At 45.5% G+C, this 17,496-nt stretch overlaps 1 protein-coding gene across 3 annotated transcripts in view; it reads left to right on the plus strand.

The window, feature by feature from the left end:
- PCMTD1 (protein-L-isoaspartate (D-aspartate) O-methyltransferase domain containing 1) overlaps positions 1-17,496 on the plus strand; it is a 67,604-nt gene that overhangs the window by 2,655 nt on the left and 47,453 nt on the right. The window contains exon 2 of one of the 3 annotated variants that reach the window (XM_075584461.1): positions 6,246-13,028. The exons of the other annotated variants lie outside the window; for them this stretch is intronic. Within the exon in view, the coding sequence (XP_075440576.1) occupies positions 6,646-8,034 (1,389 nt within the window). The 5' untranslated portion in view covers positions 6,246-6,645 and the 3' untranslated portion in view covers positions 8,035-13,028. Of the gene's footprint in view, positions 1-6,245; positions 13,029-17,496 lie in introns of those variants that run through there. 3 annotated transcript variants of the gene reach the window in all.

Here is a 17,496-nt window from a genome sequence, read left to right on the forward strand (position 1 = left end):
TTTGAAGTAGTAAGTAGGAAGAACGTACAGAGACAATAAGAGGGTGTTTTGAGAAGTGCGTTTACAGGTGACCAAGGTCAATGTTTGAGGTGTATAGTATCGGCCACAGAGCTACCCATGTGCTTCGTTAAAGAGGTGTGTTTTAAGATGGCTCTTAAAGGTGGTGAGGATGTTGGTTGAATTTTGAGGGAAGGACAATCCAGAGGTGTGGGGCAGTTAGTGAAAGTGTTTAGGTGGGAGAGGGCTTTAGATACAAAAGGGGTAGAGAAAAAACATTCTTAAGCAAAACGCAAGATTTGGGATAGCGCGCAATTTCAGCTGAAATGTAAGGAGGAGTATATGGCCTTAAAATTTAGGATAATTTTGTGTGTAATACAGGATTTGATAGGAAGCCAGGATAGGGATGTCAGCAGGAGTCGCGCTGAGACAGATTTAGGAGAGAGTAAAGTGATTCTAGCATCAGTGTTTAGGATAGATTAAAGAGCAGAGAGGTGAGAGGCAGGGAGGTCGGACATCAGAAAGTTACAATAGTCAAGTCGGGAGAGAATGGGGGCCTGCGTTAGAATTGTAGCAGAAGCGCAACAGGAAAGGGCGTATCTTTGCAACAAAAGAAAGAACTACTGGTTTTAGCTATGTATAGAATGTGAGGGAGGACTCATTTGGAGGTAGTTTCACTTGTTCTCTCCATGTATAGCCATTCGAAAGCAGAGTTGAAAGTCTGTTTTGCAAAGAGGAGCGTAAAATTTACAAAGGCACTTGTTTTTGTCCCTGTACCCACAAGCCACACTCAGACCTTGGCAGGTACGTTGTTTGTCAATATTTACAGCCATAATGTCATTCCACTTTGTCCTCCCCACATGTAAAGCAACTGACTGTAAACAAACATCATAAGGAACTAAAATAAATAAAACAAAATCAGATGCTAGCTGTTTATGAAACTTGTTTTGCCATTAAATTGACACTGACTGCAATCTTGAATATGCCTCTCTGCTGTCTGTATCAACAATTGCCCCATTTTTTCCCTGGTTGACGTCAGCTTGTGGTCGTGGTGTAGTAGTATGTAAGTAAGATACACAGCACATTTTTTGCAATGGAAAGTACCAAATTCTTTCACAAAGGCTGACTATATTCTCTCTTGTAAGAGACTCTTTGTAAAGTGGGGAAAGAGGACACATTCACACATCTTTTTCACTTGTAAGCAGTCTTAGAAATGCGTTCACTGCTGCATCGAAATGCATTAATTATTACCTTAATAAAGTCAGTGGTTTCATGAGTCGGGTGACACCGATCTTTGATCTGTGTTTAGTTTGTCAGCTGCTTGGGGCAGGAACGTCCTTCCTGTTTTCAGTGTGTCTTCACATATATGTACTCTTATTTTCTATACTGTAATTGTCTGTCCTCCCCACATTGTACTGCTCTGCGGAATATGTTGGCTCTATACAAAAAAGTATTAATGTATGGCCATGAATGCCTGAAGTACATTTGAAATACCTATACCTGTGATTTTTCCTTCTTGCAGAACAACACAAACCTGTAATTTCCTTGTGGCTGACGTGTAAATCGTTAAGGTGAAGAGAAGGATTGGACAGGTTTATGCTGTTTTGTGAAGAAAACACAAAACCCCAGCAAGCTCTTTTTGGGAACCCCTGAGCCCCCACAAAGTGTGTGTGTGTGTGTGTGTCCGTCAAAAAGGTGTGCTATTGAGCGTGGCATATGTTTACAACAGACGACAGATAAGACCAATGCTACATCCAACAGGATAAAAATACACAGTAAAATACTTATATATTCTCGTGAAAAAGGGTCTTTTAGTTTAACCCTTTGGCAAAAGCATTGTAAGTTTCCGAGCCGCGACAAGGCAGACCCTGTTCGCAAGTCCTAACACTACCAGATAAAATACTAATATACCTCTATTAGGATTAAAATTCTAATTTACCTATATTAGGAGGGAGAAAGACCACATTGTATCTATATTCAAGAGAATAAAAAAGTATTTTACTGTGTATTTTTGTCATGTTGGATGTAGCATTGGGCTTCTCTGTTGTCTGTTTTGTGAAGAAGCAGAAGCCAATGGATTGGCAATGAATCACCATGCACACTACCTTTGTAGGGTCATAAATAACATCACAAATTAATAAAGGCTGATTCCAAAAAAGAAAATATGGATATCTTATTGCTTTCTTTTGGGATTTCATCACTTTTGGCTCCATTAGCTTAGAAGTCAATTTTATTTAACATTTTATGTGTAGCACACTTTCCCCCACCCCCTGGGAGATGTGTGGCTATGGTATATGTGTGGTGCTATACCTGTGGTGTACAGGAGAGCTGAGTCTCCGCTACTGGGAACCTGGGGTATACCTGAATGATCGTTCGGTAGAGCCTTCACCTTTAATGGGATTATACTGTGTGGAATGACCCTGTTACAAGGCAATAAAGAATGCACACGTGTAAAGCATAACAGTTTACTATACACAGCATAAACCAAAACAATAATTATATACACCCTCACAAGGCCGTAATCCCTCACTGTGCCTCCCCAACACAGTGTCCATACCCCGGTGGGGTTTGCCCCAATATGCTGAGGTGCTCTAGGCACAGGACTGTCCCAGTGTCCCCCAAGAGCCAGCCCACCCAAATGTGAGACAGCGCTTCCCCACTAAAGTGTTGAGTTCATGCACTGGTGAGTTGGGTACCTGCTGGGTGTGTCCACACCCGGGTGCGCAGATGAAGATGGGATCCATGGAGGGATCCGAAGTGCTGAACCGCGAAGCCTCCGCCTCTACGTTGGGTGGTGTCACCATGAAGAGTGTTCTTTGCTTGAAGTGGTGATCTGGTCCCAGACCACTGGATGCCAGGTTGCAGGGTGTCCTGGCTGTGTCCCTCACTATTATGCTACAGGGGCAGTGTCCCTATCTATGGGCCTGTCCCTGCAGCAACCACAAGCTGAGGGGAGTCGGGGCCTAGCTGGGGCCTAATATGGGGTATCTGGCCTAGTGCAGGTGCCATAGACACCTGCATATATAACCTACCCCTTCCTTGTCCCTGCTTCGACTGGCGTGGTTGCAAACGTGTGAAAAGTATCTTTCTGCCATAGGGGATTGCTGCAGCCCGATTGGCTGGCTCGCGCCATGTGATCTAACAGCCCCAGTGGCTGCTGGGTGTTGTAGTCCCCCTGTGGGGCCTTTGGGTGTAATGGCCGCTGCTCAGGACCTCCAGCGCATGCGCAAGGTGTAACAGGATGGCTGCCGCACTTTGAAAACTATTGCGCATGCGCAACTGCTTCTGTGCATGCGCGAGCATACACAATATGGCGTTGAGCCGATCGCCGCTCCATACTGCCCCGCAGTGCTGCCCACACCTGTCCCTGCCTCTGCTGTCATGCATAACCGCGCCTGGAGGTAAGGGGACACTGGGCACCAGGGGGACCCTGCAATACATGCAATATTTAAAAAAAAAAAAAAAAAAAAAATATATATATATATATATATATATATATATATATATATATATATATATATATATATATATATATATACACACACACACATACTATTAAGGTTATGGTGGGTAAAAAAAGTGACAAAAACCCTCCACAGTAAAGCATAAAGCAACTGTAAATATTACTGTATGTTCATTTGCATGTCTTAGACAGGTTTGCAACCCTGTCTTTCCCCATTGTCACCCAGCATACAGCGCTTCCACTGCAGCAAGGGATTCTGGGAAATGACATGCAAATGAGCACTCAGTGCCACCTTTTTGTCTCAAGCTCGTATTACACAAGCCAATCCTCAAGCCAATGCATGCTGTTTTAAACACAGCTTTTAGACAGGCTGGGATGAGATGCAAAGCCATTAAACCCACTCACATACATGTTTCAACCTTGATGGGTATCATCTAAGACATGCAAATGAACATACAGTAATATTTACAGTTGCTTTATGCTTTACTGTGGAGGGTTTTTGTCACTTTTTTTTACCCACCATAACCTTAATAGTAGTGGTGATTACCTAGTCTAGTCTCAAACCTGCTTAGCCATTAAGACCAACCTCACACTGATGATACCCATCAAGGTTGAAACATGTCTGTGAGTGGGTTTAATGGCTTTGCATCTCATCCCAGATATATATATATATATATACACACACACACACACACACACACACACACACGTCGACAAATCACCAAAAAGTCTACTCGCCGAACAAAAAAATCTACTCGCCACCTAGTACCAAACGTGTGCTGCTTGGGCAAATAGGCGCTCGCCACGATGTTAAATCCACTCGCCCGGGGTGTGCAAATGTATAGGTTTGTCGACACAACTATTAAGGTTATGGTGGGTAAAAAAAGTGACTAAAACCCTCCACAGTAAAGCATAAAGCAACTGTAAATATTCCTGTATATTCATTTGCATGTCTTAGACAGGTCTGCAACCCTGTCTTTTACCATTATCACCCAGCAAACAGCACTTCCACTGCAGCAAGGGATTCTGGGAAATGACATGCAAATGAGCACACAGTGCCACTTTTTATCTCATGCTCACATTACATGAGCAACCCTTAGTCAATGCATGCTGCTTTAAACACAGCTTTTAAGCAAGGACTTGGGAGATGCATATACATATACAGTTGGCAGACTGTAAACTGATAATCCACTGATGCTTGTCCCATATGCACATATACACAGATAAATTTTACCAGATGGAGGTCCGGGAAAAACGAGACGGCACACAGCCAGGGAAATACAGAAGTATTGTATTCAATAATAATACATGGCACTGCATCCAACGTTTCGGTCATCAGAGAGTGACCTTCCTCAGTGACGTGCAGTGTGTGAATGCTAGTGAACCACCTTATATACCCACATAAATCAATAAACAATCATACTCACCCGTGTAAGGACCACAAACCTGCGAAAAAACATGCAGCTGTGCTTGCTGTGAACCACAGACCTGTGCTGGAACGCACCGCCATCTTGCTAATTAGCATAGACCTTCTTACTACAAATTATGGAAGCCTGCATGAATCAATGCACGCCTCCAGGTTGCCGCGCGCATGCGCCCAACTCGTAACACCTTTGTCACATTGCGCATGCTACAAGTGTCCACCAGACCCTGCCTTTGCCAGTGCACACAGCGTGCGCAGTGAACTCCAGGCGCGCCTGCGCTGACTTGGCAAATGACAGCCCTGGACGAATGGTACCACTTTGCATGCTCATTAAACCTAAAGAGCCAGTAGCGTCTTAGCAAACAAGACAGACCAAATGCCCAATAGGTACTGCGCGTGTGCACGCCGCGTGACGGCGCCCTGTGGACCTGGTGCATACATAGCATATAACAGACACCTGCAAGTGTGTTGATAAGGTGTGCTGAAAAGTGGACAGATGACCAGCTGCAGCATCAGGGCCACGGGGCACAGAAGAAGCACATGTGTGGAAAAACATACATACATATGATGGCACAAAGTTATAAAGATGCTCTAAATGACATATTAAAACGACTACAAAAGCTGTGTGTATAAGGTATATTGTGCGGTACACTAGAACGTGTGTGCCTGAAACTATGGGCATTATGGCCATGGGGCATAAGGAAGGCATATGTGGGCTTGAAACACATGTATATGCATGTGTTAGCACAACTAAACTCATGACATGAACTACTGTTATAGACTAGCTCCATAATCATCACAATGCTCACATCTCGTCCATAATACATCGCCTTATGCAACAGATTGAAACCACATCCACAACTAATAAATGAGCTATCAAAACAAACTTAAGTGCATACACCATCAACTAGGGTTAACCACGTGAGGGTAACATAACAGTGAACACAAAGTGCAACAACATGAAAAAGGCTGATATAAAAAATATCAATAAAAATCACAAAAATCACAAAAAACACCCTAAGTATAGATCCTCATTAAGGCCAAACGGTGCCATAGTCCTGAGCTCAAAAATATGCCTTGCTTCACTCTGCAGCAAGAGTCTATTTCTGTCCCCCCCTCGTGTGGGTGCTAGGACCTGCATGATAGGCATACACCTGAACGTTGCCAATGAATGTTTTAGATCTCTAAAGTGTTTGGCTACCGGAAGGCATTTGACAACAGGTGTACTGGGACAGCAGCGAGGACAGCCCCGGAGAAGGCGTGGTGCGTAAAACAAATCTGGGTATAATACAAGCGACACGGAACTATCCGATGCCATAGATACCACTACAGATAATGCATCAGCAGAGCTGTCTTTTTTAGGCCAAGGACAGGACGGGAGAACCAAGCCGCCACTGGGGTCCGCAGATGTCGGAGGAAGACCAGGCGAGGAGGCCGAAAAACGGCGCTATCCCGAACGCAACCCCAGCAGGGGAAGGGGATCGAAACAACCCCCCAGGAGACGGTAATTTTTAATCTTTCTGAACATGTCCTTACAGTGGCCGAAACTAGCATCCTGCACAAAGGCCTGGGCTTTGTGCCCACTTACTAACAGGACGCGTTTAAGTGTGAAGTCGACCTCTTCAATCTGAACAGGCACCTGAAGCTCAAAGATTTCTTCTCTAGACCTGAAGTGCTCCCCGCTCCTGACCCAGTGACAACCAGCTTTAAAGTCAAAAGCACGTTTGACCCGCAAGTGTCCAATCACAGCATTTCTACATTCATGAATCTCTTGGGTAAAGAAACCCGAATCAAGATAAAGACACAGAAAATAAGCTTTCAAAATCTCAACTATGATGAGAGACATGCAGTTAAGACCTTGAAACAGAATAAAAACATCATCATCAGAGCCGCCGATAAGGGCGGAGGAATTGTTGTTTTGGACTACCTTTATTACAAGGAAGAGGTCAAGCGACAATTGGCGGATGAAGAAACATACATGCGGTTGTCCAGAGACCCAACATTGACGTATAAAGCTGATATTGATTCAATTATACAACTGGGAATAACCAACGGGTGGATTTCAGAAGACACCGGCAAATTCCTCACCCAGCAGCACCCGAAAATGCCTGTCCTGTACACCATCCCGAAAATACATAAGTCTGTTACTCATCCACCAGGTAGACAGATCATCTCTGCCCGATCCTCATTATGTCATCCATTATCGCAATATGTGTATTTCTACTTGCAGCCATTGGTAGCCTGTATGGCTACATACGTAAAGGACACGACTGATTTCATGGCACATATTAATAACCTGACTTTTGATCCCTCCAAGTGTATATTGTTTACACTTGACGTAACAAGCCTGTACACGAACATCCCGCACAGAGAGGGTTTGGACGCAATTCGGAGCAAATTGTCGAACAGAACTATAACCACCGGCCCACCATCGGAGTTCCTACTACTTCTCATGGAAATAATTTTGAACAAAAACTTTTTCAGATTTGAAAGGACTTATTATTTACAACTGAGCGGGACTGCCATGGGCTCAAACATGGCACCCTCGTATGCCAATTTGTATATGGACATGTACGAACAAACCCATATCTTATATGATGCCCCATATGCACAGCACATTCAAAAGTACGTACGCTATATCGATGACATTTTCATCCTATGGAGTGGGGACACTACAGAATTGAACATCTTTGTGGAACATTTGAACAGTTTTCCATCCAAAATAAGATTCACACTGTGCTACAGTGAATTGGAAATACCATTCCTTGACACAATGGTGTATAAAAAAGGTGGCACACTGGCAACGAGGCTTTATCAGAAAGCAACGGATAAGAACACGCTACTCCATGCGTCCAGCCATCAACCAGTTCCTCTCAAAAAAGGTTTACCTTATTCACAACTGCTGAGAGTAAAACGAATTACTAGCGATCCAGGGAAGGTAGATGTAGCTTTGATGACCATGGCGACCCGGTTCCTCGAGAGGGGATACAGCCCAGCAGATGTCAAGTACGCTTTAGATCGTGTTACAGCACTGGATAGAAAGGCCCTTGAGAGTGGCCGACCAAGGGCGGAACAAAATAAAAGATTCAATGTGATCAGCACGTTCAGCACTGCATCTACATGCATTCAACGTAGTGTGAAAGAAAACTGACACGTTCTAACGAATGACGACAGGATAGGACAATATTTTCGTGAACCACCCCTATTTTGCTTCCGGCGTGGACCATCAATTGGGGACATGATCGCACAAGCGGATCCCGTGGGCAAATACGCCAAAAACAAAACCTGACTGACCCAAAAGCCAGGCTCTTACAAGTGTAAGGGGTGCACGAACTGCCAGTACATGCAGGTTGGATCCTCATACTGTCACCCACATAGTGGGCTAAAGATCAAAATTCGCCAATTCCTCAACTGTGAATCCAGATTTGTAATATACCTGATCAAATGCCCATGCGGCTTTTTTTACATTGGAAAAACTGTGAGAATGTTAAAAGAACGTATCGCCATACACCGGTCAACAATACGTAAAGCGTTATTATCTGATGTCAATGACCATGAGTTCAAATGCCTTCCGGTAGCCAAACACTTTAGAGATCTAAAACATTCATTGGGAACGTTCAAGTGTATGCCTATCATGCAGGTCCTAGCGCCTGCACGAGGGGGGGGACAGAAATAGACTCTTGCTGCAGAGTGAAGCAAGGCATATTTTTGAGCTCAGGACTATGGCACCGTTTGGCCTTAATGAGGATCTATACTTAGGGTGTTTTTTGTGATTTTTGTGATTTTTATTGATATTTTTTATATCAGCCTTTTTCATGTTGTTGCACTTTGTGTTCACTGTTATGTTACCCTCACGTGGTTAACCCTAGTTGATGGTGTATGCACTTAAGTTTGTTTTGATAGCTCATTTATTAGTTGTGGATGTGGTTTCAATCTGTTGCATAAGGCAGGGGTGAGCAAACTTTTTATGCCGAGCCCCCCTTTTCATCCATGAAATTTCTCGGGCCCCCCCTGCCTGATGTAATCAAAATCACATGACGTCAGCGCACGTGAGCTGGTTCAGACATTGAGGGCGAACCAGCTCTGTAACGCCCCCGCCACGCGTCTACAAAAAAAGTATTTATAACACAAATTACATAACTTAAAAATAAATATTATGATATTTGTCTAATAGCGTCCCCATTTCTGCTGTATTATTAATCTCTCTCTTCCCGCCACATTAGAACCTCTCAGGACCTCTCTCCCCTCTCCCAGTCTCTCCCTCTCCCTGTATTTCTCACTCCCCCTCCAGTCCCTCTCTATCCCTCCCCTCTGTCTCCCCCACTCTCTTTCCCTCCCCCTGTGTGTCTCTCTCTCTTTCTCCCTCCCCCTAGTGTCTCTCTCCCTCCCCCCCCATTGTCTCTCACTCCTTCCAGCCATTGTCTCTCCCTCCCTCCAGTGTCTCTCTTGCACTCTCCCTCCAGCTATTGTTTCTCCCTCCACCCGGTGTCTCTCTCACACTCTCCCTCCAGCCATTGTGTGTCTCTCTCCCTCCAGTGTCTCTCTCATCCACATGTCTCTCTCTCACCCCCTCCCCATGTAGCTCTTTCACCCCCCTCCCCATGTCACACTCACTCTCACCCCACTCCCCATATCACACTCTCACCCCCCTCATGTCACTCACACCCATCCCCATGCCCAGTCTCTCACTCACTCCCCATGTCCCAGTCTCACACTCAATCCCCCAAGTCCCAGTCTCACACTCACTCCGCCAAGTCCCAGTCTCACACTCACTCCGCCAAGTCCCAGTCTCACACTCACTCCGCCAAGTCCCAGTCTCACACTCACTCCCCCAAGTCCCAGTCCCACACTCACTCCCCCAAGTCCCAGTCTCACACTCACTCCCCCATGTCCCAGTATCACCCCCCCCCCCATGTCCCAGTCTCACCCCCCATGTCCCAGTCTCACCCCCCCATATCCCAGTCTCAACCCCCCATGTCCCAGTCTCACCCCCATGTCCCAGTCTCACCCCCCCTATGTCCCAGTCTCACCCCCCGTGTCCCAGTATCACCCCCCCCATGTCCCAATCTCACCCCCCATATCCCAGTCTCCCTCCCCCATGTCCCAGTCTCCCTCCCCCATGTCCAAGTCTCCCTCCCCCATGTCCAAGTCTCCCTCCCCCATGTCCAAGTCTCCCTCCCCCATGTCCAAGTCTCCCTCCCCCATGTCCAAGTCTCCCTCCCCCATGTCCAAGTCTCCCTCCCCCATGTCCATGTCTCCCTCCCCCATGTCCATGTCTCCCTCCCACATGTCCAAGTCTCACTCACCCCCTCTCCCCATGTCACACACGCTGATTCAGGAAGCAAGGAGATGCTGCTGTGTAGCACAGCGCCACCTAATGGCCAAAAGAAAAATTGCAGCTGCAGACGGCTTTTTTTCCTCTGCACCTGGCAAAATCGCCGCTGCTTCCTGCGCCCCCCCTAAATAATCTTGCGAACCCCCCAGTTTGCGCACCGCTGTCATAAGGCAATGTATTATGGACGAGATGTGAGCATTGTGATGATCATATGGAGCTAATCTATAACAGTAGCTCATGTCATGAGTTTAGTTGTGCTAACACATGCATATACATGTGTTTTAAGCCCACATATGCCTTCCTTATGCCCCATGGCCATAATGCCCATAATGCCCATAGTTTCAGGCACACACTTTCTAGTGTACTGCACAATATACCTTATACACACAGCTTTTGTAGTCGTTTTAATATGTCATTTAGAGCATCTTTATAACTTTGTACCATCATATGTATGTATGTTTTTTCACACATGTGCCTCTTCTGTGCCCCGTGGCCCTGATCCTGCAGCTGGTCATCTGTCCACTTTTCAGCACACCTTATCAACACACTTGCAGGTGTCTGTTATATGCTATGTATGCACCAGGTCCACAGGGCGCCGTCACGCGGAGTGCACAAGCGCAGTACCTTTTGGGCATTTGGCCTGTCTTGTTTGCTAAGACGCTACTGGCTCTTTAGGTTTTATGAGCATGCGCAGTGGTACCATTTGTCCAGGGCTGTCATTTGCCAAGTCAGCGCAGGCGCGCCTGGAGTTCACGGCGCGCGCTGTGTGCACTGGCAAAGGCAGGGTCTGGTGGACACTTGTAGCATGCGCAATGAGACATAAGGTGTTGCGAGTTGGGCGCATGCGCGCGGCAACCTGGAGGCGTGCATTGATTCATGCAGGCTTCCATACTTTGTAGTAAGAAGGTCTATGCTAATTAGCAAGATGGCGGTGCGTTCCAGCACAGGTCTGTGGTTCACAGCAAGCACAGCTGCACGGTTTTTCGCGGGTTGGTGGTCCTTACACGGGTGAGTATGATTGTTTATTGATTTATGTGGGTATATAAGGTGGTTCACTAGCATTCACACACTGCACGTCCCTGAGGAAGGTCACTCTGATGACTGAAACGTTGGATACAGTGCCATGTATTATTATTGAATACAATACTTCTGTATTTCCCTGGCTGTGTGCTGTCTCGTTTTTCCCGGACCTCCATCTGGTAAAATTTATCTGTGTGTGTGTGTGTGTGTGTGTGTTAAAGTGTGTATATATATATATAGATGGGCTCTTTAAACATTCAGTACATGTATTTCCCAGTATTTGCACGTGTCGTGTGATATAAGGAATTTATTATTATGCAGAATCATGTACTGTATCATAAATCTACAGTATGGAGATTATTCATTAAACTGTTATCAATTGGGGCACTACTGCATGGAAACTCTCATTGGCAGTTTATTAACCCTCTGTCTAGCATGTCAAATGTAAGGAACTTTATTAACCGTTTTTGTAGATGTAAAGCATATGCAAGCAAAAAGCGTAAGTGTTTCACGTTGGTCAAGGCACACTTCCAGAAAGGGTGGAGATGTTTTATATTGTGGATACCTTTTTTTATAGATGTAGTTTTATGAACCTATGATGCGTGTAAACTGCATAATCCTGTTAGAAATATCATCTTTGAGTTCTGTAGGGGCACGCCGTGCCTATGGACTTAGAAATAATATTGAAAGGTGCATAGTGTTAACTGTTAGGATACTCTATTAAATATTATGTATGAACCATGATAAATTCTTCCAATATGATACAAGTACTGATGCATGTGATAGAAAGTCTTTGTCATTAATTATGTCTCGAGACATTTCCGTAAAATCGCAGCTTTCCTTTCTCATTTTGTAATTAGAATTTATATCCAATTTTATAAAATAGTAACTTAACGTATGTACAGAGTTATGCAACCTGTAATCAATTTAAAGTTCTAATATATAGATTTGGTTAAAGGCTGTAATTTAGGGTTGATCAAAAGCGGTTTGTTCTGTAATGTTCTACATTCATACACAACTACAAAATCTGAAATAAAGCTGTGTTGCATTGTTTGACTATCTGCAACCATTTTTGAATAGGGACTATTGCTTCCTTTCTCAAGTAAATGAAACTATCACTTGTGAACGTGTTCACATGTCAGACATGTCTGTAACCCCGCTTTTCACCAATATCTCCTTGCATACAGTGCTTCCACTGCAACAAGGGATTCTGGTAAATGACATACAAATTAGCACTCAGTGTTACCTTTTTGCTTCTAATCGATTTGACATGGACCCTCTGTAAGCCTATACCTGCCACATTTACACAGCTTTCCAGCATAACCTGGGTTATAATGCATAGCCGGTAAACCTACTCACAGACAGCTGTCTCAATCTTTTGGTTCTCATCAGTTTGAGGATGGTTATACAACTAACTGGCTTTGCAATTTGAAGCTGGGAAAGTTTTCAACCATATCTTTTCTCATGTAAATTATTTTACATTTGAGAGACACGCAGAGACACCCAGCCCCGATCCAGACAATTACATGCCCCTCCCTTAATAGCCACGCCCCCCATTTCTGCTCCCAAATTATTGCAGGACAGCCGAGCGCTTGGAGAGTTGGTGACATCACCGCTCTCAAAATGACTAAGTGAATAAAAATACCCTATAACTCAGCGCCGTGACCATTAATGTGCTAAATAACAATTCTAATAAAATGAAATGTGCGTGATTGGTGTAAGCTGCCGTGGGGTTCCTACCTAACAAATAACTCACAAATTTGTATACAGACAATAATAACACAATGCAAAAACCCGGCGCTAATGATGACAACAGTTACCCCAGTCCAATGCAATGTCCATATAGATTGGAAAAGTTCTCTTTGTATTTCAAACAAAACTGAAGTGGTGAATCCGCTGCTGGCTGGTGTCTCAATGTCCTCCTACAGGTAAATGAAAAAGGGGAAAGAGAGCATTGCGCAGCAACAAGCACCAAGTATCAGCTCTAGATGACTTTAAAGCAGGGCTGCACAACATACGGCCCGCGGGCCGCATGCGGCCCCCCTGGCCTCTCTGTGTGGCCCGCGGTGACTCGGCTGGGCGCCAGTTAATTAAATAAATACATTTTTATTTTTTTATTTTTTAAAGTTTAAAAAAATGGCGGCGATTCATCCCCCTCCCCTCCTCCACCGCCCCCCGCCCCGGGTTTTGCAGTGCGCGGGGGCAAAAGCAGCATGAGGAGGATGCAGGATACCGGGGAGGTCAGAGCATGCTGGGGGCGGGGCTTAGTTCCGGGGAGAGGATGTACTGATCTAAAAGAGGTAGAGGTGTGTGTGTGTCTGTGTGTGTGTGTGTGAGAGAAAAACGGGCTGGTGGGGGGTGGGTGTGAAAAACGGGCTGGTGGGGGGTGGGCTGCTTACATGTGAAGGGTGGGGTGCTGACATGTGAGGGGGAGTGGGCTGCTGACATGTGAGGGGGGTGGGCTGCTGACATGTGAGGGGGGGTGGGCTGCTGACATGTGAGGGGGGGTGGGCTGCTGACATGTGAGGGGGGGTGGGCTGCTGACATGTGAGGGGGGGTGGGCTGCTGACATGTGAGGGGGGGTGGGCTGTTGACATGTGAGGGGGGGTGGGCTGCTGACATGTGAGGGGGGGGGGCTGCTGACATGTGAGGGGTGGGTGGGCTGCTGGCATGTGAGGGGGGGCTGCTGACATGTGAGGTGCAGGGGGGGAAGTGATGTGAGGTGCAGGGGGTGTATGATGTGAGTTGCAGGGGGGGAGAGTGTCATATTGAGGAGAGGGGGAAAGAGTGTCATTTACGGGAGGGGGAGAGTGTCATATTGAAGAGGGAGAGAGAGAGTGTCATATTGAGGGGAGGGGGAGAGAGTGTTATATTGAGGGGAGGGGGAGAGTGTTATATTGAGGGGAGGGGGAGCGTGTGTTATATTGAGGGGAGGGGGAGAGTGTGTTATATTGAGGGGTGGGGGAGAGTGTCATATTGAGGGGAGGGGGAGAGTGTCATATTGAAGGGAGGGGGAGAGTCATATTGAGAGGAGGGGGAGAGAGTGTCATATTGAGAGGAGGGGGAGAGAGTGTCATATTGAGGGGAGGGGGAGAGTGTCATATTGAGGGGAGGGAGAGAGTGTCATATTGAGGGGAGGGGGAGAGAGTGTCATATTGAGTGGAGGGGGAGAGAGTCATATTGAGGGGAGGGGAGAGTGTCATATTGAGGGGAGGGGAGAGTGTCATATTGAGGGGAGGGGGAGAGGGTGTTATATTGAGGGAAGAGAGACATGGGGGGGATGCTGACTTGGGGGGGGGGGCTGCTGACATGGAATGGGCTGAGGGGATGTGGAGGGGGTATTGTGTTTTTGATGTGGAGGGTGGTATTGTGTGGGTGAGGGGGAGAGATGGGGGGTATGAGAGATAGATGAGGATGATGATGATGGAGAGGTGCTGGAGGAGAGATGATGATGATGATTTAACCCGTGCGGCCCAAATTTTTTTTCCTTGGAGCAGTTCGGCCCTTCTCACTTTACGAGTTGGGCAGGCCTGCTTTAAAGTAATCAACTTACAAAAGTAATGTTGTTGTATTCAGTGGAGAGAATCTGTGCTTTAACCAACGTTTTCTCCTGGACCTCACGAATCCCACGTTCTGTCAATTTTTAGTCAGCCCCTTCTCCTGGTATCTCATACAATAGTACTCTCCATGGATTCCCAGAATGGAAATGACATAAGAGATGATGGTGCAGATTGCTAAAAAACTTTAATAAAGATAAAAAACAGCCTAAAGCTTACTTACATAAACTAGGCTGCTGTAGAACGACTGACAATGTGCCGCCCGCAGCTTGTAAACAGGTAAGTGGTGATACACACTGAGCTGGAAGCGCTCTCGCTTACCTGTTTACAAGCTGCGGACGGCACATTGTCAGTCGTTATACAGCAGCCTAGTTTATGTAAGTAAGCTTTTGGCTGTTTTTTATCTTTATTAAAGTTTTCACCACTTCAGTTTTGTTTGAAATACAAAGAGAACTTTTCCAATCTATATGGACATTGCATTGGACTGGGGTAACTGTTGTCATCATTAGCGCCGGGTTTTTGCATTGTGTTATCACTGCTCTCAAGCATGAGCACACTCAGCGCTAGCGTGGACGCAGCCTAAGGTAGCTATTTTCAACCCCTTTTGGTTAAGGAAACCTATTATAATATTGTGAAATTCTGTGAAACTCAAATCCTCTCTAATCGTGCTTCTGAGATCAGGGGCATTGTAAATACTTCGGTATGTGGTACAATTTTCAAATGATCTGAAAATTGCAGTGAACCCTTACTGAATGCCTGGGGAATCAAAGTGTCCCTAGGAACCCCTGTTAAAAAACAGTAATCAAGGGTATTTCCTCCTAAAATAAAATTAAAAGGGAAGTCCCACGTAGGACCTGTTTGAAATTAAACACTATTGTTGCCACAACCTGACAACTCAAAAGTATTTTATTTTGCTTGAAAACATAGTAGGATGAGACATTGGGAGGGGTTTGATTTCATCTAGCTACTTCCTTTTGTGTAATACTCAGGGCTCTAAAAATACATTCACCAGTCAAGAAAAAAAGTAACTTGTCCCTCACAAGTTACATAAAACACAGTAAATGAGTACTTCCGTATTAGGTGATAACTTTTTTTTTATTTTTAATTGATACTATGAGACAAGCTTTCTAGAGTTCTCTCTTCCTTATTAGGCTGAGTTTATAGTGGAGAGTGGCTGTGCTCTGCAGCGCTGCTTGCTGATGCTCACCTCTCGCTTTACCAAGCGGCTGCTTTTCATGTTCTTGCCCATCAGACAGAGCGTGTGCTCTGGTAGATGGGGCTTGTGGGATGGAGGTGTGGCAGGAGGCGGGACAGGGATCTGTGTGATGGATATGTATGTATGATATATATATAGGATATAAATAGATATATATATATATATATATATATATATATCTATTTATATATATATATTTATATATTTATATATATTTATATTACTAGCTGATATACCCGGCGTTGCCCGGGATGTAAATCCGTAATAGGTAGTATTATGTATAAATAGGGGAACAATAGGTTGACTATTTGGTGGAAAGGTTGTATAATAATGTTGATAAGAAACATGGAAGAAAATGTAATACGATGTTTAAAAATGGTTTATTGTAAACACACCACAGTACAATGTATATTTTGGTGACATAAATTATGTAAAGTGTGAGGTGGCGGGTGGGTGTTCAGTGCGGGTGGCGGGTGGGTAGTGAGTGCTGGCTGTGGGAGGGGGTCCCGCTGGGGTGTGAGCGGGTGTGAGGCGGCGGGTGTCTGGTGAGTGCGGGCAGCGGCTGGTCAGTGATGTCGGTGTGTAGGGGCGGGAGGCGGCAGGCGTGTGTCGGGTGGGTGAAAGGCAGAGGCGGGAAACGGGAGGTGGCGTGAGGGGCAGGGGGGAAGGCAGGGACAGGGGGGGAAGGCAGGCAGGGGGGAGGGAAGGCAGGCATGGGGGAGAAGTGTGTGTGTTTGTCTGTTACTGTGTGTGTCTGTTACTGTGTGTGTCTGTTACTGTGTGTGTCTGTTACTGTGTGTGTCTGTTACTTTGTGTGTGTCTGTTACTTTGTGTGTGTCTGTTACTTTGTGTGTGTCTGTTACTTTGTGTGTGTCTGTTACTGTGTGTGTGTCTGTTACTGTGTGTGTGTCTGTTACTGTGTGTGTGTCTGTTACTGTGTGTGTGTCTGTTACTGTGTGTGTGTCTGTTACTGTGTGTGTGTCTGTTACTGTGTGTGTGTCTGTTACTGTGTGTGTGTCTGTTACTGTGTGTGTGTCTGTTACTGTGTGTGTGTCTGTTACTGTGTGTGTGTCTGTTACTGTGTGTGTGTCTGTTACTGTGTGTGTGTCTGTTACTGTGTGTGTGTCTGTTACTGTGTGTGTGTCTGTTACTGTGTGTGTGTCTGTTACTGTGTGTGTGTCTGTTACTGTGTGTGTGTCTGTTACTGTGTGTGTGTCTGTTACTGTGTGTGTGTCTGTTACTGTGTGTGTGTCTGTTACTGTGTGTGTGTCTGTTACTGTGTGTGTGTCTGTTACTGTGTGTGTCTGTTAGTGTGTGTGTCTGTTTGTGTGTGTGTCTGTTAGTGTGTGTGTCTGTTAGTGTGTGTGTCTGTTAGTGTGTGTGTTTTTAGTGTGTGTGTGGTTTGTGTTTTAGTGTGTGTGTGTTTTAGTGTGTGTTACTGTGTGGCTGTCATTGTGTGTGTCTGTCACTGTGTGTTGGAGTGGT

This window comes from Ascaphus truei, chromosome 2 (genome assembly GCF_040206685.1).
Source record: "Ascaphus truei isolate aAscTru1 chromosome 2, aAscTru1.hap1, whole genome shotgun sequence".
NCBI classification, from domain to species: Eukaryota; Metazoa; Chordata; class Amphibia; order Anura; family Ascaphidae; genus Ascaphus; species Ascaphus truei.